This window comes from Ctenocephalides felis, unplaced genomic scaffold (assembly GCF_003426905.1).
Source record: "Ctenocephalides felis isolate EL2017-DRISC unplaced genomic scaffold, ASM342690v1 CF-g0.4_SCAFFOLD_01170, whole genome shotgun sequence".
NCBI classification, from domain to species: domain Eukaryota; kingdom Metazoa; phylum Arthropoda; class Insecta; order Siphonaptera; family Pulicidae; genus Ctenocephalides; species Ctenocephalides felis.
This window is the reverse complement of record NW_020537324.1, coordinates 28,941,700-28,965,056: the sequence shown is the minus strand read 5'-3', so window position 1 is coordinate 28,965,056 and position 23,357 is coordinate 28,941,700. Positions and strand designations below refer to the sequence as shown.

At 35.3% G+C, this 23,357-nt stretch overlaps 2 protein-coding genes across 2 annotated transcripts in view; both read right to left on the bottom strand.

Annotated features, from left to right (window-relative positions):
- The window catches only part of LOC113365785 (protein AATF), a 106,720-nt gene that overhangs the window by 63,428 nt on the left and 19,935 nt on the right, over positions 1 to 23,357 (bottom strand). The gene's annotated exons all lie outside the window — the stretch shown is intronic.
- Positions 20,359 to 20,937, bottom strand: LOC113367060. Its single transcript, XM_026608690.1, has one exon. The coding sequence runs from the start codon at positions 20,935 to 20,937 to the stop codon at positions 20,359 to 20,361; it is 579 nt and encodes a 192-aa protein (XP_026464475.1).

Sequence of the window (23,357 nt, the reverse complement as noted above, 5' to 3'; positions counted from 1 at the left end):
ACCATGGCATTGAATTATTAGGACTGCGGTTCAGGGGGGCGCATGCATCTGTTTCCAGAATACTATTTTCGAAAATGACCCAAAATTTTTAAAATAATATTAAAAAATAAACAAAAAATATTTTTTATGCATATTTTTACATATCTAATATCGCATATTACCTTGTAGTCTCACAATAACAGTTGAGTCTTTAAAAATTAAAATGTTAATAGGTAATTAAGGGAACGCATCAACATTTTTATAAGAGCGGGGGGAGAGACGCGGTTCAAAAAAGACTGGAAACCACTGTAGTAGGATTCAGCATGTAAATGTTTAAAAACAAAATTCTGGGAGCTATAGTTGATGCCCTTTGGTATATAACTAAGTACATGATTGACCAAAACTTGACTATATTTTTCATTAAAGAAGTCATTAAGGATAAAGTACCTCATAAAAATTTACAACCGCAATCCTATTACACCCTTTCCGCTATTCTCTAACCTCAAAAAAACCTAAAAGGACTTCAGTTCAATATATTTGATAGCTAGCTAGCTACAAGAAAAAAAATTATATGGTATTTATTAAATAACATAATAAAAAATTCACAGCCAAAACAATATTTTTTACAAATCTATACAGATTCTTGGAGCTATCGCCTTATATAGAGAGATAAATTAACGAACAGATTATTTGTAACTCTTTTTATAAACTGTTTCGAGCTAATTTTAAATAAAACTAGTGATGCATGACATCGTGTCTTAATGCAAATTGCTAAAACTTCCCGTTTCAAAAATTATTTTTTTTAACGAAATGATACATTTCTTCAAACTTTGAAAAAAAAAAAGATTTTTGAGAATTTTGAAATTTTTAGAAAAAAAAACCTATTTTAAAAAAAAAATTAAAAAAGAAAGATTTTTTTTATATTCTGAAATATTTTGGAAAATTTGAACAATTTTAAAAATCAATCGGGCTGCTTTATCTTTTTAAGGACAAATTTTCATTCGATTTCCGAAACCGCTAGACCTGCCTTCCCCAAAATTCAATCAGTTCTTCATTTTACCAATACAGGTAAAATGTTTTTTGAATTATTCAAATCGGTTGACCCGTGTTCCCGAAATCGTCGACGAAAATTTGTATCTGCACATACACACACATACATCCATTTTTTCTAAGGTATGCCAAAATGTTCAGAAGGCCTTAAAACGTAAAAATATGAAAAAAAAATATTTTCGATTTTTTGCGATTACTATTACTTACTCTATAGCATTGTTCAAAATATTACATTCTGAACTAAAAATTTTAGAATTAGATTTAATTTAGAGATATGAAGATATTTAATACCCAAAGACACGCCTATAAAATTAAGGCAACATTTTAGTTTCATCGAACTCTACTGAATAATAGAAAAAATATCAGGCCCTTTTCAATTAAGATAATGAAGATCATCATTTTTGTTGACACTGATAGTTCCTTATTTTAGTATGAGGCATAACTCGGCAATTTATCATATCCTGTTAGATATAAGAAATTCCGCGTCGGATTTCAATGTTTCGTGAACTTTTAAAAAAAAACAAAAATAATATCAAGCACACGACTATTTTCTCTCAACAGACTGTCTTAGAAGATAACCAAGAGACGGGGTTATCGGCGCATATTAAAACGGCAAAATAAACAAGACCATTAAATTATGTAAAGTATGTAAATAACATCTACGAGAAGATTAATTAATATTGATAAAGCATATTAGAACTCTAAGAGGCACAATTACACACGCGGCCATTATCGCAAAATGCCTTCGTAAACATATTTGATTTTAAAATTAGGACGATCGATTGAATCTGCCGATATTGTTACATATTGCAGTTGTACTTGGGACGACAAAAATCATTTTGTTAATTAAGTGTTAATAAATGTTCTCTATAATAATATACATCTTGGGAATAGATTATATCCCAGATAAATGGATAATAACGTAAGGACATTCTTTTTTAACATCATTTACATTTAGAAGCTGTTGTGAACCATACTTGATCCAGACTTATTATTTTTACAAGTGCCAATTGAAGGCAATTCAAATGATTATTCGTTCTAGTTGTGATATTGCAGCATATTATAGTTGGATCTAAACTTTCATGTACAACTGATATCACTACTGCTTAATATCAGGTTTTCCAAAGCCGGAAGCAAACCTAGAACCTTTTGGTTACAAGGTCAGAGCTAAGAACAAGCCAAAGGTAAACAAAGTTGAAAACTCGTCGTATGGCAAATTTAGACAGTTTAAAAAATACTTTAAGATGTCAATGAACTTGAAGACCAATTGCTTTTTATGTAAACAAGCATTAGAATAAGAAATTAATAAACAAATTAAATTTTGATATCAAAGAGCAATCAATGGTTATTGATAAAACAGTGAATTTTATCGCAAAAGATTCAAAAGTACTTTAAAAAAAGTTTGGTTAGTATTTTACAAATAAAATTTTGTACATATGCACAGAATTATTTTCAAACATGAATCAATTTTGCTTAGAATTACTTGCCCTATAAGCTGTTCGTTGAAGACTTAACCTAATATTTCATAAAACGCAACCGAGCGTTATCCAACGTGCGGCGCGCCCCCTCAAGGGGGCGCTAGTCTGTTCTGAGGTGGACACGTACAGTTGTTTTCAGAATACTATTATCAAAAATCTACCTATTCTACTATTCTAAATGATATTAAAACAAAAAATAATTAGTTTTTATGCATATTTTTGCATAATATTGTATATAAATTTGTATCAGTTGAGAATTTATAAAATTAAACTGCTGAAAAAAAAAATGGGGGGCACAACAATTTTTTTATTAGCGCAGGCGGGCGCAGTACAAAAACGGTTGGAAAGCACTGGTTAACCATTTTCCTACTTGTGGTGATTTTATCAGAATTATTGCTTAATTGTCATGATTAAATATTGCAGCTATGTCTACAAAAAACGATTTAAACTTGATATTATATTTGATATTTATAGCCTAAAGTGGAAATTTAACATCATGCTGCCTGATGTCAGACTTGACCGAGGTTGGGATCGAATCATCAAACACAGGACTAGTTGTACTTGGTCACAACCTTAGCGATTACTCCTTCATTGAGCCCAGAATACTAAATATTAAATAAAAATGTAATTCACTTTTTAAATTCCTTAAAAAAAACAAGAAGTCAAATACTCGAATATTTAAAATTGCTTTATAATTTCGAGCTAGATTTTTAATTTTTTATTTTGAACAGCGACCATAACTAAATATATAGTCAAAACTGATATCACTTCTATTTGATATCAAGTAGTCCGAAGTGAAAATCGAACCTCGACCATCGTGATAGCAAGACCAAAGCTTTTACCATTGACCCAGGAACAAATACTATTTTGAGTTTTTCAAAATATAGTATTTGTAATTCCCCAGCAATATAGTTAGATGCTAATTTCGGTACTACAAATGTCGTTCTTACAATGTTTCTTAGAACCTCCAAAATCGGGACCTTCAAAACCAGGTGGCAAGTTTTTGAAAAACAGCAAAAAAACATTTTTTTCAATTATGAAATACCTGGGTTTACTGCACATAATCAGATAGTTGTTTGTTTGACATGTGTTATTTGTTGTGATATAATTGTTATGGTTTTCGCCATATAACTGCTTAAAGTCAAATTGGACTTTTGTTTCACCGAAAATGTGATGAATTGTGATGAAATATATAATAATATAATATTGTTACGGATTCCTTTTATTTGTTACGAATTCCTTTTAATTCTTTCATTTATAATCCTTATTTTATTGTTAGTCAGTTAAACTCACTGTTACCTTTTATCGCGTACTGCTGAAAGATTATTTAAATTTACAACTACAAGTAATGAGAGGCGTTTGTTCGTAACTTAACTAAACAATATTCTATATTTATATATTTACATACTTATTCCCTACTTAATCAATCTGAACTCTACAACTTAAATCTAAACTTATCTCTGTACCCACGGCGCAACCAGTGTCCATCACATGTCCATACATCGGGATCCCGATTCGCATCACACTAATCACATTTCATAATTACACCAAGTCTATCTTCGGTTTGGGGCAGCTTCCGATACGCTGCCCCCCCTATAACATTATTTTAACTTACATTATCACCAACATAATTTGATAAAACATTGCGCGCACTGCACCGCGCTCATCCCTTCGACTTATACTTAAGAACGGTATCTTTCGACCCGACACCCCTGAGGGCCTACGACCGACTCCTTTGACTGTTAAATGCAGACGACACCCTCAGCCTGCGGACACATTCCTCATCAGGGACATGGTTTACACGCATAGGGAGAGGGGTAGTAATGTGTTATTTTACATCCGTGTGTGGGTCCTCACCCACACATTCGTAACACTACCCCACCTCCTCTAAAGATCGCCCTCGATCTTTCAAAACTCCATCCCTGGTGCTGCACCGCTTTCTCTGCTCCGGAACCTAGGTGGCGCACTCCAATATCAGTCTGCTCCCGGATAAAACATCGATGGCGCATTCCCACTTGTCCGATCTGCGGTCTGCTCTTCTCCCGTAGGCTCAGACTTTCCTAAATCCGGCATAGCATCTGCACAGGCGTCGACCTCTAGCACCCTGATACACAATTCGGGTCGCGATGTTTCAGTAATGTAGTTGTACACGCGTTCAATTTTTTCTTGCACTGTTACACGAAATTGCTTCACAACAGATTTCAACCAAAAGTAAGATTACATTAACAGTTTAGTGTATTTGTCCAAAAAGTGTTATAACGTCACTTCACTTATCTTATATTCAAATACAATAGCAAAATCGATTATAATTAATTTAACCTATCAAATTTAGTGAACAAAACATTTATCACGTATTAAAATTATCAGACATAATAAAAGTAAATAACATAAAACACTCATAAATTGATCACAAAAATATTTAAACTTATCACTATTATTATACAAAACAAAAAAACATAACACTATATCCTAATATTCTTATCTTAACGGCTTTTTAATTTATTCTAACAATGGCAACATTAACAACACGTAAAGACAATGACATTATAATTACAACAAATATACATTCAACATAAACATTTGACTTGTGTAAAACATAAACGCATTCGTTTCTTAATCAACCTAAACCTAGTTACTTACTTATTACCAACAATGTTTACTTCAACAATGTAAAAACAGAAAAACACAACAAAAGAAAAGCATTGCAAGAGTAAGACTAAGAGCGAGAATAAGAACAATAAAAGTCAAATTGAACATAAGTAATTAAAATACTCTACATATTATTTTAAAATTCGGGAATTGCTGACTGTTTGGAATTCGGCGGTCCCAACTCTATTAAACGCAAACATAAACCTAATTTTACTTTTATCTTAGTCTAACTATTCCTATCACTATTAAACCGTGTACAGCAAGTGCGCTTCTCAATATAAAAACAAGAAGTGAGTCGTCGGAATGCTTGTTTCCCCGGTGTTCCTAGGCTCCAAACGGTGCTAGATGCCCATAGCACCTTGCCTATCCAATAAAAGACCTGAAGCAGCATCGCGCCCGCTTATAATTTCAGAAGGAAATTACCATCAGCAATAAAAACCAAACAACACACAACGTCGCGCGACGCTTACTGATGGCGGAAGTTTTTGAGCAGGCATCGGGAGCGGATATCTGCTCAAAAACCTCACATTAGCGGCAGTACAATGTGGTAAAAAGTACCGGCTCTAGCGTGAAATCCACAAAATTTCACTAAAATACATATAACATAATCAACAACCAAAGCTTCCAAATGGATAGCGTGATAGCAATCAGCTTGTATATGAGGTATCACGCTTCAACGGTCTCACTCAGAGCACCAGAACCCTTGCTGGGGGTGCTCCCACAGCCCAAATCCATATCCCCATGCTGTGAGATCAAAATCAAATCCATAATCAATAATCCATAACAACAACAAAACACCAGCCCGGGCGATCTTTCCCCAAAACCGTAAAACCCCAAATTTTCCCAAAAATCGCAAAACCCAATTCTATCCTCAATTTACTTTTTCTAAACACCCCGAGTGTAACCCACATACATTATATCAAACACAAAACAACAATCAATTAAAATTATATTCACTCAAATCTTGCATTAAAACCTAAAACATTTTCATTTAAAACGAGGGAAAAATCAAAATACACTTATCTCTTATACTTAGCTGGCCAGCTGACATTCATAAAAATATGCATACTCACACACAATTTCTCAATTCCCGACTGAACTAAACAACCACTTTCACAACCAAATCAAAATATTCATCTATTCATGTTAATAATCATCTATTAACCCCCAATTTTCTCTTTTCGCGTCGTATTCCTTCATACGCGAATTATTTCCCCGAATCCCTCACAAGGACATCTTTTTTTTTTCTCAACATCTTTTTTCCCAATATCATTTTATCCCAACATTATTCTCAACGGTTATAAAGTATCGCCCAGTGCTCTCTGAGTGATGGAAAAGAAACACCAAAGTACAAACCAACGCCTCTGCACTTGCTGTTAAACTATTCTGTCTCTATCTTCTAATTATTCATAACATTCTTTACTCAAAATCCTATTCGTAATTTTCTTCTCTTTTTCTTCATTTTAAGCATACTTCTTTTATGACACTATGATCTAAAATCTAAATTATTAATTTTCTATTTATAAAACTGCATTTTCCAATCTCTAACAACAATATATTCTTAATATAATTCGTCTGATCGCGCCTGCATAGCAAAAACCAATTTATAAATGTTTTTTTTTTTTCTAAGATGACTTTACATAATCGAAGAGAAACTGTTGTAATAAATAGACACGATAATTAATAAAAACAACAACAACAAAATAAACTCATACGCATTGTTATTTAAAATTATAGTAATATGCAAATTATCAAATTATTCAATAGTACTTAAACTATGAGCTATTCTGTAACTCTTTTTTTTATCTTTATTTTGTAAACCATCTCGCTCATAAAATTTGCTAACTACGCATTTACTTTTTTTTTTTTGACCTATATATTCTATCTAAATACTATTCTTAACTCTATTCTATCTGGGCGTGCATTAATTGTATAAAAGAGAAGAAAAAAAACAGTCTATAAACAAGTAATTTCTATTATATAATAAATCTCGCAAAAGAACAAAGAAACAACAGGTGTAATACATAATAATTATATCAAAAATAGTCTTACTGTTATTATAAAACATTTGTAAACCGAATCGAGCATTGAATTTAAAAAAAAGAACAATTATTAAATAATCTCACTATTTAACCTATGTGTGTTATACGGTAACTCGCCATTTTTTTTTTCTTCTCGCTTTACTTTCACTTTGCAAACTATCTCTTTCCTAAATCCTAGCGACTTATGCATTCTTCGCTTTCGCTTATTTCATTTATTGCATCTAGTACCTCCCTCATATCCTATACATGCATCCCTATGTCGCTTCGCATTCGTCTAGGTACGCCCCCGACTACAATATTTGCTGCTTGCCGATAGTTATCTTCAGTCTAATGTTCCTTTTTACATGTGTCTCCCTATATATTTTTTTTTCATTTTTCTTAACTAAATTTGATAAACAATAATTAATATGTACTTACTAATTTCTTATTTCCCTAATTCTGTATTCCTATCTACCTTATCTATACTTAAATAAACATGTGACTGCCGTCTTGTTGCGCTAATGGAATGAATAAATGCAATAACATAACCGGCTGAATGAAAGGGACGAGAAACCTATGATTTTTTAACTAAAGACAATAAAATTTATTCGACGTTTCCTTTATCCATCTTTTCTACCGCGAAAACTAAATATCAATCATTAAGTACTACACACAAACAATTCAACAATAATTCAAAAAAAAAAATTAATAATAAAAACAGCATCAAAATATTTTTTTTAACAGTAACAACCATAAAAAAAAAACTATCAAATATAAAAATTAAATTTCTAATCCCATTTCACTATTGGCAGTATGAGCCGTATCGACCTTGATGTCAGTGGGCTCGACTGATTACAATTAGATCGGGGTGACTAAGTCCGCTCTAATTGAAAATCACCAAAGACATCCTGATCAATTCAAATGCCTATCGAAAATCGGTGTCACCAAGAGCTTTCGCACTGAATTATATACAAGCTATCCAGGCGGTGGTGATCGACCTAACAAAAATTTGCCACAATTCAAATCCCTGTAAGCCGTTGTTTTCGACGCATTCCCAAACAAATATTCGGCACCTCATATGCACGGAGGCGAATAACTCCGCAATTCTCAAAACTGCTCTAAATTTTGAGATAAAACAAATCATAATAAAAATACTCTAACGCAATAGCGCAAACAAAACTAAACTGAAAAGAAATTCGCTCGTATTTTACAAACAGCCACATGTATTCGAAAATGATTGTAAATCCCTGACTCAACAAAAAAAAACATATATATATACAAAGACATCTTCCCTAATTTTAAAATATTTTTTACATTACACTTAAAACTATCTACGCAACTCAAAAATCTAGTACTTAAACCAAGAAAAAAAAAAAGCTTTTAGCCTGGTGTTGACATATAGGACCATAAGATCGCAACACGAGAACGATGTCTGGACATTTTCGAACTCACATATACTAGCCACCCGCGTTGTGGCGCCTTAAAAACGTAGGGATGAAATGTTTACACAAAAAAAGAGACATAAATATTATCTTGCTGCGTTACTTAAATGTCTATGATTTGAAATCGAATTCTAAGAGAAAAGGACTTCAACGATATCTTACCCTTGCAATATGATATTTTAAAATAACTTTCTTTAAAATATTTACGACTATATATAAAAAAAATAAACTCTACTCACAAGAACGATTTCCATGAAACAACACTTAACTGTATAACATAACTTAATGTATCTGGCAATCATCATAAATTTTATATAAAAAAAAACAACTTATTTTATGTATTGGTGTTTAAGAAAATGATTATGAATAACAGAATACGCTAAACAATCCTAATAATGTTCGTAATAAAAAAAAGATTCTAAATCTGTATAGAACAACATTTTTCTATACACTAATTATAATAATTTCGAATTTAACATTTATATTCTAATAATCTTAATTTAAAATGATGGTAATTATAATTAGCCTATAAAACGTATCTAATTGTACACGAACAAAAGCCTTTCCCGAAAACCGAAATCAAACAAAACAACCCCGCGCGACCGAACAAAACAAACGTTAACGAACAAAAATACAAATACAATAAATAGATTCAGCATTTCAAAATTATAAACAACACTTCGACATCAATAAATAAATTTTTAATAATCACTCGAACCACGTGATTTTTCATTTTCGCGCCAACACATTTTGCGAACTGCCTTTACAATCGCGCATTAAACACATCGTCAAACTCTATAACCGTCAACCTATACCATTTATAGACTCAAAATAACAACTAATTTTCAAAATTCTTTGCTTACGTACAGTTCTAAGTGTTCTAACAATCATTTGTACACTCAACTATAGTAACAAAAATAAACGTAAATTCCAACAAAATATATTCAATTAATCTACGCGTAATTAAGAAATGCCGAATCTCCGTGAACAATCAAAAACCAAAATCGATAAATAAAAATAACCCGACACTACTGTAAACTTAAACAAAAGAAAAAATAACCGCGAATGAACTAACAATAAAATTCTATTACCGAGATCGTAAGTACTACCGTCGATGGTGGACCAGAATGATTACCAAAATAATTATGCTAATTTAATCATCTGATCGTTGAACCAACGAAAAGTAGTACCCGGCGCTAGTCCACCATTTGTTACGGATTCCTTTTATTTGTTACGAATCCTTTTAATTCTTTCATTTATAATCCTTATTTATTGTTAGTCAGTTAAACTCACTGTTACCTTTTATCGCGTACTGCTGAAAGATTATTTAAATTTACAACTACAAGTAATGAGAGGCGTTTGTTCGTAACTTAACTAAACAATATTCTATATTTATATATTTACATACTTATTCCCTACTTAATCAATCTGAACTCTACAACTTAAATCTAAACTTATCTCTGTACCCACGGCGCAACCAGTGTCCATCACATGTCCATACATCGGGATCCCGATTCGCATCACACTAATCACATTTCATAATTACACCAAGTCTATCTTCGGTTTGGGGCAGCTTCCGATACGCTGCCCCCCATAACATTATTTTAACTTACATTATCACCAACATTAATTTGATAAAACATTGCGCGCACTGCACCGCGCTCATCCCTTCGACTTATACTTAAGAACGGTATCTTTCGACCCGACACCCCTGAGGGCCTACGACCGACTCCTTTGACTGTTAAATGCAGACGACACCCTCAGCCTGCGGACACATTCCTCATCAGGGACATGGTTTACACGCATAGGGAGAGGGGTAGTAATGTGTTATTTTACATCCGTGTGTGGGTCCTCACCCACACATTCGTAACAATATGTATTAATAAAATTGTATTTTTAAGTCCTCCTGGAGCTACTGTGGGCTATATAATAAATAAATAAAGAAATAAAAACTTAGATAAATAAATATGGTAACAAATATCTGTCAGATATCGCAGAATTTAGGGAATATAAAAAACACAATTTCAGACGTGAAAAAACTAATTTAAAAACCATGTAGGTACCTTAAATTATCGATAACGAATATATATATATATATATATATATATATATATATATATATATATATATAAAACAACGCTTATTTGAAATGAGGTAATAATTTCTTTTATTACTTTTAGAGTTCGATATAATTCGATATCCTCCAAAAATCGAAAGTAATATTGGGATGAATTTAGAAATTATTAGAACATGTTTAATTAATTACTTTTAGGGTTCAGATCCAAAGTTATAACTTCTAAGAATTGGATATATTTCCATAACTATGTATTCAAAAATCGAAGATCACATTAAAGAATGCAAAAATGATTAAGTTATATTAACTTCTTGCAAAACATTAAAATTAAAACTCAACTAGTGGTGCATGGCATCGTGCCTTAAGGCAAATTGCTGGAAGTTCCTGTACCGTAATAAAATATTCGAAGTATGTTAAATGTTTTCAAATAGATTATTATGAATACTGTAACTTTCATTATTTTTATTTCATAGACAAAATATAAGAGCTTATTGGACGACAACGTTCAAACAAATATCTTTTGAAAGTTTAAAAAAAAAATACAATTAATATAAAAAAATACAATAATTATAAAAAATTGTTTTTTCTTTCCAAAAAGCGATCATTTCAAGCTCGAAAACTGCTATTTGTTTATTAGCACCGTATCTCCATTCAAATAGGTTGATCCGTGCGCCCGAAAACGTGGATAAAAAATTGTATCCATAAATGCATACACACAAACACATTCATTTTTTTAAGGTATGCAAAAATGTTCAGAAAACTTCGAAACATGAAGATGCAAAAATTTTCAATTTGGATTTTTGGACAATTACAATAACCTACCCTACGGGAAGTTAATTATATTAAATTTAAATTATGTTTTTATATCACGCATGTGTACGCATGTGAGAAGTATGTCTACGAGTAAGTATGTGTAGAATATATTGTGTTTTTTAGATATGCGGTGGAGAGAAAAGCTATCAGTAATTATTACAACCGTATATACCACAGATAAACATCAAACAAATTGTCCTGTCAATTGTTAACAAACATGTTACGCGAACTGACTGAAAGCACGCGAATGGCACAGGGTCAAAATGGTCGTAAAGGAATTTGAATTAAAAGTGGATGTTTGGAATCTAACAAAAGTATTTGAAATCGTGAAAATTGTCTAAAAGCAATTGTAACAGTTGACGCGAATAAACAGCATGGCACCATCATTTTGTGAAAGAAAGACTCACAAATTCGTGTTCCTTTGAGACATGCATAATTTTTCCAATTTGTGTCTCAAAATGCTCAGAAGAATCTGATACATTGGAAAACCATAAAATAAGCCAATCAAATTTTTGAACAAACACACAAATTTTTACTTCAAGAAGTATAAAATTGTTGATATATATCTGTGAATCTGTTAAGAAAAAATTTAAGAAATTTGATACTAAAAATTCAAGTCTACAAAATAAACTGTACCAGCTAAGCGATGTTTGGGTCTATTAAATTTGATTAATTTAGTAAATTTTTATAACCGATTTTCGCAATACTTAGAGCATTTAAAAAGTAGGAAACTAAAACAATTTAGCAGAAACAACAACGAATACAAACATGAAATAAATTTTTTAAATCCTACAACTTTATTCTTTGAAAAAAAAAAATATTTTTAAAAAACGTTTTGCTGAAGGGTGCCTCATGCAACTATAAACGAAATGACAGCAATTTTTCTTGATCAGATTTCGAAGATGATTTAACATTGAATAAAGTGGGGTAAGTTGTAGTAGTTGTAGTAAACGTCCTAAAGCTAAAATGAAATTTTTTGCATATCCTTACGTTTCAGAGGTTTCTGAACATTTTGTCAAAAATGTATGTGTGTGAGTCTGTTTTTGAGGATATAATTCTCCGTCTCAATATCGATTTCAATTATCGATCCTATTGATGAGGAGACGTGCTAATTAGTTTTCAGCAAAATCTGGTCCGACCGATTTGGAGATGCAGACCAAAGAGTGCAGAATATGGCAATTAAGTTTGTGAGAGAACAGAGCATCCGATTTGAATGATTCAAAAAAACATTCTACTTGTACTGACGTAATAAAGAATTTATTAAATTTTAGCAAAGGTTGGTCCAGCGATTTCGGAGATTCAGAAGAAAAAAAAGATTGAAATAATGCCATTTGGCAGTCTAAAATAAGATAAGATGGATCAACCGACATGAATGGATGGAATGGAGAATGGAATGGATATTTACAAAAATGGCAATTTTTTATTTTTTTCAATATACAATTTTTTCAAATGTTGGCAAAATTTTCAAAAATGTTCAAAAAAAAATTAAAAATTCGCAAAAAATCTATTTTTTCTTCTTTATAATAAAGAATTTCATTAGACATTGACATAGACATAGACATAGAGAACATACTATGACAATGTGAGCCTTCGAAAAGTAGTTTATTTATAAAAATTCATCAAAATTTAGAATAATGAGTTGCGTGAAAATTTACAACTTCCATCGTGACAATCTAGGGCCGATTCTACCGCACAACAGACCAATGTTATGGCAAGGCCATGTAGCGCTCCAACTTGCATACATTATGCTACTGAATCATACTGTTACCGTTAAAATATCATATTTGCTGTGCATTCAGGCGTTTTACACATAAACTGCAACATCACTTGTATGTTATGAAGCTGTGTCAGAAAGACCCTGTTATCTAAGGTCGTTTTTTTGACATTTGTGCGGTTTCTAGGTTAGGCTTTCTATCTGACAACCTGAGAAAAACGCCTGACTGCACAGCAACCATACGGCTTTTGTCAAATTTAGTATGGAAAGTTCTTCATAACATAACCTGCCATTATTGGTCAGTTGTGCCGCAGAATCGGCCCATAAGTCTCTAAATCTGAACTATTATTTAATATTAGTCGCTTATTTATATGTTCTTGCAACTTGTCTTGGAAAAATACCACTTGCATCTAGTTTAGGTGCAAAAATGTAAATGGAACATATGGTCACCCAAATAAAACTTTATACGAGTAATAACATGGCAAAATAGAAACCAAAGTGGACCCTTTGTTTCCTTATTTTTGTAAAGAATTACTTCAAAATTCACCTTGAAGTCAAGTTTGCTAATTTAGTGAAATAGAAGTTGCCTGGAACAGAGTCGGTCTTACATCTTGAAGCTTGTACTCGTAAAACGTTCTATATGCCTCCTGATGCCATACGGCATATGTATATCTTTAGTTATAATATTGTGAGGGGCGAACAAGTAAAACAAAAGGGCACACGACGTGTTGTGTATACGAGCACATGAGTATATTAAACCGCATGTAGTCTAGTGATAATTTGAAATAGATTACAAGTCTATTGCCAAAGCGGGGTTAGGTCCGTGTATTACGCAGCTCACTCGCACACAATTAGACGGAGAGCTGGTAGATCGATAGACACATCAGGGTTTTGTTTTATTATTCAGTTAAACCCCTACCCGATAATCATAACACTCTATCCAACAGAAATCATTGAGAAAGAGTACTCTTACATCACAGAAAAAATGAGGATAAAAATTAAAATTGTTTAAAAGTTGCAGTAAAATAAAATGTCGTTTCTGCTCTTTCTGCATAACTATTATTGTATGAGAATTAAGTGGCGCAAGTAGTTATAGTCCTGTCTTTGCAACTACAAGATGTCGGGTTTAAATTCCCAAACTAAATCAGGCCGTAGTGTGAAATCTGTTGTTACTTGAAAATATAGATCAAAATATATCGTTAATAGCCTTGCTAGGAGTAATGCTGAAATATATATTACATCACTATTTGAAAAATCGATTATAATCATCATGAAAAAAACACATTAGAGGCTCAGAGACGCAAATGTAATAAGGAATTTCATCAAAGAAGCTCATAGAACATTCAACATAGTTCTAATTGCTATTCAAAATAAATAAAAAAATCAATTAATGTGTCGTTATGTGCCTTAAACTTCTGATCTATTATAAAGTATAAGATAAAAACAATCATTCAATATAGACTAAAATTTAATATCTAAGGGAATAGGTACGAAAAAGCTTTGAAAGAAAACTAATATTATCCACAAAAAGCCGTTAATATTAATGAATTTAGGTGTAAGTGGCATTTTGCCTTAGGACAAGTTGGACTTCCGGATACGTGTAAAAAATCGGCCTAATCAATAATAGTTATGATTTAGCTATTTAGGTAAAAAGTTTAACTATTTATTTCAAAAATAAAATTTTCAACTCCATTAAATACCAATCAATGCGATATCCAATTAACATATCTAAAACAAAATCATATTACACATAATTATATTAATTATAGTGCTTATGTGCTTCTATAACGTAAGAGCGCAAACTTTGATGAATTTTTATGATTCAACCACTTTTCGTATATTTGTTTAGAATTTAAATGAAACAGCCATATCCAACGTTTGTTACAATTATAACAGATAAAGATAATGCATAAATTAATACTTAAATTTTCTCAAAAAATTTAAGCCTTTTTCATGTGAAGAATAGATAAAAGAATGTTTAGTTGCTGCGGCTAAAGAAATTAGCCCAGAATAGGCTCATTTTATAACGATTAAGCCTCTGTTCAAATCCAATCAAACTGTTGAATATAAAGTTGATGATATATCCAGAAACATTTCCTTAAGCCCAAATGAACAAACCAAGAGTATTAAACCAAGCAATTTGGTTAGCTTTTTAGCTAAACATTTAGCTTTGGATGAAACGACTCATATCTAAGATGCATCACAACTTACAGCCAAGTGACTTGAAAGTGGCAGCCCAGTGCCTTGTACATTCCCAAATTTTGGCCCGAAGAGTAAGAGTAATTAATTAAGTTGGACATGCCTAGTTTAGACCATATATTCTATCGCCATGACAGGTATTGAAAACGCAAAAATGTGTAATATTTAATTACGCAGAAACAGCTCGGCCAATCTTTGTCGAACTTTTCAAAATCAATTTGGGATCTTTTGTTAAATCGTGGGCGAAACATGTTTCTATTTTTTGCAATAGTTGTTGCTCGTTATCACTTCATCACATCCATCACATTCTCTCAAACCTTTTATTACCATTTTTATTCTCTCAATCTGTAAACCTTCTACGAATTATCTACCGGATTTCTATCCTTTCAAACAAAAAAACACATGATGCATAATTATCTTCCAGATCAATCCATACCTAACTCCAACACATTTTCTATCAATGTGGTCAAAATAAATATCAATATTGTTTTTCACAGATGCCGCCAAATTTCCACGAGACATCCCACTATCAGCATTCACCCTCATATTCACACGATAACCTCAGAAACCACACATGTTGCTCACTCAAGGCTACCGACGCCCGATACAGAAAACAATCGCATTTATAAATCATTTGTGAAATCTCATTAAAAATTTTTAGTCAAATTGATAACTGTTCATAACTGAATTAAAATAATATATCGTAAACAAAAATAGTTAAATTTGTTTTTGTGTTTTTTCACTCCGTTACTAACAGAAGCTAATATGCTAATACCGTATCTTTCCTAATAACAAAACCTTATAAAAATATTGCCAAATGCGCGGCAGAACTATAAACTTATAAAAACAGGAAATACATCGAATTGCATCATATTAAATTACCTTATTAATCATAGAACTCATAACACCTAATGTAGGGTCTATACTTTGATAGACCCTACTTTGATAAAGCAAAATATAAAACTAGTGTAAGTTGCATTATGAGTAAATTTTCTGATTTGAGTAAATAACTAATTAAATCAATAAAATTATAATCAGCGATTTTCAAAATTGTGACTATAGAATTTTGAAGAAATAGCCCTGTCGATCTTTACTAAAAACTAATTAGCACAAACATATATCTTTCGAGCAGTTTTCGAATTTGAAAAATCAGTTTAGGATTCTTGTTTAAAACGGGGACGAAAAATTGCAAGAAAAACTGCTCGGCTGATCGCCGCAAAAAACTGGTCAATGCATGAGTCCTTATCGAGTTTCATACTTTTCCTATTTTTGGTGTCAAACTATTCAGAATTACTTGTAATGTCGAAATTAGTCCAAGATGTTTTTTTTGCATTTCCAGAAAACTATTCTCTCTATTTTTAAAACTACATCCAACTTTTCAAATAAAACTATAGGTACATATATTCAATAGTTAAAGTAGATCACAATGGAATTAAATAAGAACATAAACTAGTTCTAAGTACGCATTTTGCGTACATGAGCTTCCCGATACTTATACATAATCAACTTAATCAATAAAAATTAAGATTCAGATATTTAGGTAAACTGTAATTGTATAAATTACAAACGACATTTAAAAAAATTATTTTTAACTTCCCGTAGGGCAAGTTATAGTAATCGCAAAAAAATCGAAAATGAAAATTTTTATATATCTTTACGTTTCAGAGGTTTCTGAACATTTTGGCATACCTTAGAAAAAATGGATGTATGTGTGTGTGTGTGTGTTTTTTTTTTTTTTTTTTTATAGAGGTGCGAAAAAAAATCTTCATAAGACACCGCCATCGTTGATACTCCACTGTCCATCCTACAGCAGACAACGACGGACGGCAGTGTGGAGATTTTTACCCACTAAAAAAAACACTCCTCTCCCCTCTCCCCGCTGATGGTACGGAGAGGACTGGATTGGAACCGCGTTAGCATTACATCAATCCAGTCCGTGCTGCGCCTTGCGACGCCTGTTTTCGACTACTGGTCCCTTTCTCCGGTTTTAGCCTTCAAAAGATGCTGTGCATAAGCTGCTACAGCTGACCAGTTTTCTTCTTGTTTCAGCATATAGGTCACAAGACTTGAGGGGGTGAGCCTGGTGCCTATAATGTGCTCGGCATTGTTGCGATATTCCTTCCACCGAGCACATTCAAAAAACGTGTGCTCAGCGTCGTCGATTTTTTCTGGACAGTATTTGCACATTGGCGTGCTATGCAGGCCCATCTTAAAAAGATACGCATTAAACTGTCCATGTCCTGTCAGTAGCTGGGTCAAAAAGAAATCTGTGTCTCGCCGTATTTTCGAGAGAGCCAGGCGCTAATGTTCGGGATCAGGCGCGCCGTCCATCTGCCCGTCTCTCCTGACGTCCACCGATCTTGCCACTCTTGTAGCGTTTCATTTTTAATTCTCGACCTTGTTTCTGTGGAATTTCGCCACCTAATTTAGCGTCGTAGAGTTTTACTCTCTCGAAAGCTAGCAAGTCAATCGGTGTGGCTCCTGCTATTACCAGTACGGCTGCTTCTGAGACCGTGCGATAGGCACAGGTAACTCTCAGAGCTCCTCGTCTTTGCACTGCCGATATTTTGCGCCGATAAGTCTTTTGCTTGAGGATATCCGCCCATATTCCGCTCCGTATAGCAATACAGAATGGACTACCTCAAGCAAGACTCGTCGCTTTCGGGTTCGTGGTCCCATGCAGTTAGCCATAATCCTTGACAGGTGGATACTGTCTTGCTAGCTTTTATGCATGCACTATCGAGATGTTCACGGAAGGATAGCTTCTCATCTATCATTACTCCCAGGTAGCGCAAGGCCCTTGTCGACGTCAAAGTTGTCTCTCCCACGTCTACGGTGAATGGTTTTGGAAACCATTTTTGTCGGGTCAAGACAACCATCTCCGTTTTTTGTTTGGCGAGTTTTAGGTGGTGTTTCTCAAGCCAGGTCTCTATGGTGTCGACGGTCTCTCGAACGAGTAGTTCAGCCTCCTCAATGCTGTCCACTACGATTGTGGCTGCGACGTCGTCCGCAAAGCCCGTGAGTTCCACCTGCTTCGGCAAGGGAATCTCCAGGAGCTCGTCGTAGACAGCGTTCCACAAATCGGCTCCTAAGATTGAGCCTTGAGGTACCCCAGCTGTAACCTCGTGTTCTTGATGACCTTCCGTCGTTTCCACTATCAACGTTCTCCCATCGAGGTAGTCGTCTATTAATCCTAGATTTTCTGGCTTTACGTCAAAATTATGCTCTAGCGCGTGTAAAATATCCTCCCAATTCGCACTGTTAAACGCGTTTTTAACGTCGAATGTGAGAAGGAGACACACTTTACGAGCTTTAAGACTACCACGCCATGCTTCTCTTGCTGTTTCCGTTACCTTCCTAATCGCGCCGATCGTCGATCGTCCTTTTTGAAATCCGTGTTGGTTCTTAGCAAAACCTCCGGCGCATTCAATGTCGTTGCGCAATCTGCATTGAATAAGTTTCTCAAGCAGTTTTCCGGCGATGTCTAACATGCAGAGTGGTCGAAACGACGATGGCGTTACAGGGGTTCCCTTACCTTTGTCTATTAGAACCAATCTTTGCCGCTTCCAGACCGTAGGAAAGGTTCCGGTCGCCAGACAGGCATTGTAGGCGTTCAGAAGAATATACGGAAATTCCAAGGCTACAATCTTGATCACTGAGGCTGGGATGCCATCAGGGCCTGGTGCTTTGCCAGTTTTTATGGTTTTCGCCGCATCTTGGAGTTCCTTGACAGTGAAGGGCGTAGTTTCACTGTTTTCCACGTATTGTCTCCTTTTCCGTGGCGGATGTTTAGGGAATAGTTCCGCTACGATAGAATTCATCAGAGCAGGAGATTTCGGTGCTTCTGGTAAAGCTCTACCAAGTCGTTTTGTAACGATTTGATAGGCTTTGCCCCAGAGATCCTTGTCAAGGTCATTGCAGATTTCCTTCCACAATCCGGCTTTAGCTGCTTTTATGGCTTTATTTAGGCTTTTTTTTGCCTGTTTGTACTCGTTTGTATACAAATCTTGGTAGGGGGAGCGTTTTGCAGCTCTTGTGGCGCGGCGACGTAATGCGTGGCATCTTTTCCGTAGTTCTGCTATCTCTGATGACCACCAATATGCTGGACTGTGCACACGCTGATTTTTTGGTCGTGGCATAGAGGCGTTACATGAGGTGACAATAGCGTTCATAGTTTTAAGAACCGTTTCTTCCGTTTCTCTGCGGGTACTTAGTTTTGGATCAGCTTGGAGAGTAGATGCGTTTTGCTCGAGGGCTGCTCGCAACGCTTCCTGGTCAAGCTTCTTGGCATTCCACCTTCGTTTGCAAAAGTTGCTTGGTCGAGTCGGACCGGATCCAATACTAAATGTCACATGTTGGTGATCACTGCCACTATACTCTTCAGATACAGTCCAGTCTCCAATCATGTTCGCCGTCCTTGGAGTAGCAAACGTAATGTCGAGAATAGATTCCTGATACCCTGGTCTTCTAAAGGTTGTAATACTTCCAGTATTTAACACAGTAAGGTCTAATCTTGCAGCAAAGTCTGCCACGTCATTTCCTCTAGTGTCCGAGTATTCCCCCCCATTCTGCCGATTTCGCGTTGAAATCACCAGCTACAATGAATCGAATTTGCCGAGAGTGTCTTCTATGCTTGCCATTTTCTGGCGAAATACGCTAATCCCTTCATTTGGTGAGAGGTAGACGCTTACACAGTAGGTCGTGGGAGTCTTGATCCAGACGAAACCCTCGCCGCTTCCGTTGTCATTGATGGTGATCTTCTTTGAGTTTGTGATCCATATTGCTGCCGTGCCAGATTTATCTGCGAACCATGCTTTATTCTGAATATTCATATATTGCTCGCAGATAAGGCAGATATCGATCTTATCTTCAAAGATACGTTGGCGCATTAGATTCTGCGCCAAGGCACATCTGTTCAGATTACCTTGTAGAAATCGCGTCATTTCTGTTCTCTCGTGGCTTCGGCAAGTGCTACACGGAATGCTTTACAGGTACCGGATCCGGCGACATGGCTCACGCTGTTTCGATCTTCTTTGTCTACTGTACATAGAAAGCATTTTGGCTTTTCTGCGCAGTCTACAGACTTGTGATTTTCCCCGCCGCATTTGTAGCAACACTTGCTTCTGTCTGGTCCCCCGCATTTATGCGTTTGGTGTCCGAAACCGAGGCATCTAAAGCAGCGGGCTACTTTAACAACTGGGCGAATGCGACAGTTAACCCACCCAATTCTTATGCGGGCCCCATTTAGGGCTTTGATTGCATTAGCCTCGTCTATCTCACAGAAGGCCGCTCGTTGTCCTCTTGATGTGACTTTGGTCAAGTTCACTCGTCGTATTTCCAGTTTTGTCGTAAAGTCCCGAATGAGTGCTTTGCGAACGTCATTTTCGGTAGAGACACCATCAAGGTCAAGAATCTCTATCGTCGTCAGCGGCGTCAGTGATTTCACTGTTCCTATGTTTTCAGTTGCTGCCCTTATAGCAGCTGCAAAGGCTGCACTATCTTCGGACTTGGGACTCATTTCCAGTAATACACCTCCATTTCTTGTCTGTTTGATGGACTTTATGTCCACGCCAGTCTCTGTCGGGTTTACTTTTCCTTGATCTCCTTAAGGATGTCAGCGTACGTTCGTCCTTCAGCTGGTTGAACCAGAACAGCCTTGGTTCTATGTTTCCTCCGAGTTGTCCTATGATGGTTGTTTCTGTGCTCAGCACTATCATTTGTTTCAATTTTTCTGGTTTCCGGTTTCTCGGTTTCCTCCAAGGTTTCTTTCGGATCTCGGGCTCCTTTCTTCTTCGAACTTCGTCGAACCACTTTCGTCCAGTTATTTTCTACAGCCTTTTTTTAGGCGGATGTGTTTCCGCGTCAGAGGTGGGACTAAGTGAAGATAGCAACCTTTTGTTTGTATTTTGCTCCTGGGTCTTAGGAGTTGGCGTCTGAGTTACACCCGGTTTAATAGTTTTCTCAGGAGAGGTCTGTGTGGTTTGCACTGTCATTTCGAGAGCTTTGGGGGTTGCCGTATATTCTTTCAATGCCAGGCTATATGCTGTATCAATCGACCTAATTAGCTCCTTTATTCTGCTGTGAACATTGTTTCTATCTTTCACATACTCCGCTAGCTCGTCAATTTTGGAGCCAAGTCTCTCCATCGGCGTTTGACGACATCTAGTCGATGGTGTGCAGAGTTTACTCTGTCACGGTGAAGATTTCCGGGAACCTTCTTGCCTCCTTTTACTATAGCGGCTTTTGCCGCATCGTGCTCGACGTCCATAATTACGTCACCTGTCTCTTGTTTTTTTGGGTTTTCATAGTTATCCATGCTATTTAAATAGTCCTCCAGAGCAAAAGGCCGTCTCCGAACGCGGTGCCTTGGGAAGTGGAGGGGTGATCACCCCTACAGCTACCTCCATTACTGTAAGAGCTTGTGACCATTGGAGTGGGAAAAAGAAACATCCGCTCCGGCCGTGCACCTTCTTCCTTCATTGGCATCCTCTTGCTCCCGTGGGTGCGGCACGTTGATGCCGGGAGTTTCCACGTACGGTGCGCTATATGGATCATCCACACATCTCTTTCGAGCAGTGTCCCCTCATCCGCTTCCGTATGTGACCCTAGGTCAGATGGTGTGACCAACCAAAAGGGAGTTTTTAATTTTTTCCGCGATACACGGACGGTGGCTGTTGCTCCTCAGCTCCGATGCCATATTTGGTCCGCGAGGGCTATTTTATTTCGCCCCAATCCGCCGATCTTACGATCGGTTAGGATACCCCCTATCCGCCACCTGGGGACGCGCCCGGTAGGAGTTTGGCTTCTCCCGACGGGGTGTGTGTGTGTGTGTGTATGTGTGTGTATGTATGTATGTATGTGTGTGTATGTATGTGCGGATACAAAATTTCGTCGACGATTTCGGGAACACGGATCAACCGATTTGAATAATTCAAAAAACATTCGATCCGTATTGATAAGGAGACGTGCTGATTAGTTTTTGGCAAAGGCAGATCAAGCCGTTCCGAAGATACGGGGCAAAAAGTTCCGAAAACGGTAACTCAGTTTTTAAGAGAACGGAGCGTCCGATTTTAATAATTCAAAAAACATTTTATTTGTATTGACAAGATGAAGAATCGATACAACTTTCATGAAGGTAGGTCCAGCGGTTTCGGAGATATAGAGGAAAAAGTAAAAAAATGAGCCATTTGGCGGTCAAAAATGATCATTAGACATATGCACATCAAATTATCAGACATTTTATAGAGATTTTAACAATAAGTATACATTTTGTTAACATTCCTATCGGTTCCGTACCAATGCTTATGCGTTAGACAGCAACGCGGCGCTTACGCGCTTTATATTTTGTCCCTATGTAGTTAAAGCAGTACGATTGCTTTGAAAAAAAAGTTCAGATCTTCCACAATATGTCAAAATAAAGAAAAAAAAAATTTTTTTTCAAAAAAAAAAAAAAAAAATTTTAAAAAAAATATTTTAAAAAAAAATTTTTTTTTTTCAAAAAAAACTAATTTTTTGTCCAATTTATAGTTTCTCAAAAATCTTATTTTTTCAAAGAAATTTTTTTTCAAAAATGTTAATCGTTAAGAAAAAAAATAATAATTTTTGGTACGGGAAGTTCCAGCAATTTGCCTTAAGGCACGATGCCTAATTGCCTTTAGACAGAATTCCACTTACAGCTAGTTAGTAGTTAAAATGTATTTTATGTGTGATCATCAGCCCGTAATCAATAGCTACTTACGTAACATGCATCGTATATGAATGTTCGGCATAGATTCTGATTAAAATCGCATAAGCGTAAAGCGAAATTCTAAACTTTAATGATTATTTATAATTCAATCGCTTATCGTAGGCCTATAATATTTTAGTATATTATTAACACTAGTCCATAACGAGCTATAATAAATGGCCCTTAACTTTTTGAAATCGAACATCTGTTTT

What these genes read in the sequence shown, in the direction of transcription:
- LOC113367060 (XM_026608690.1), bottom strand. Translation starts at nt 20,937, where the DNA reads ATGAGTCCCAAGTCCGAAGATAGTGCAGCCTTTGCAGCTGCTATAAGG.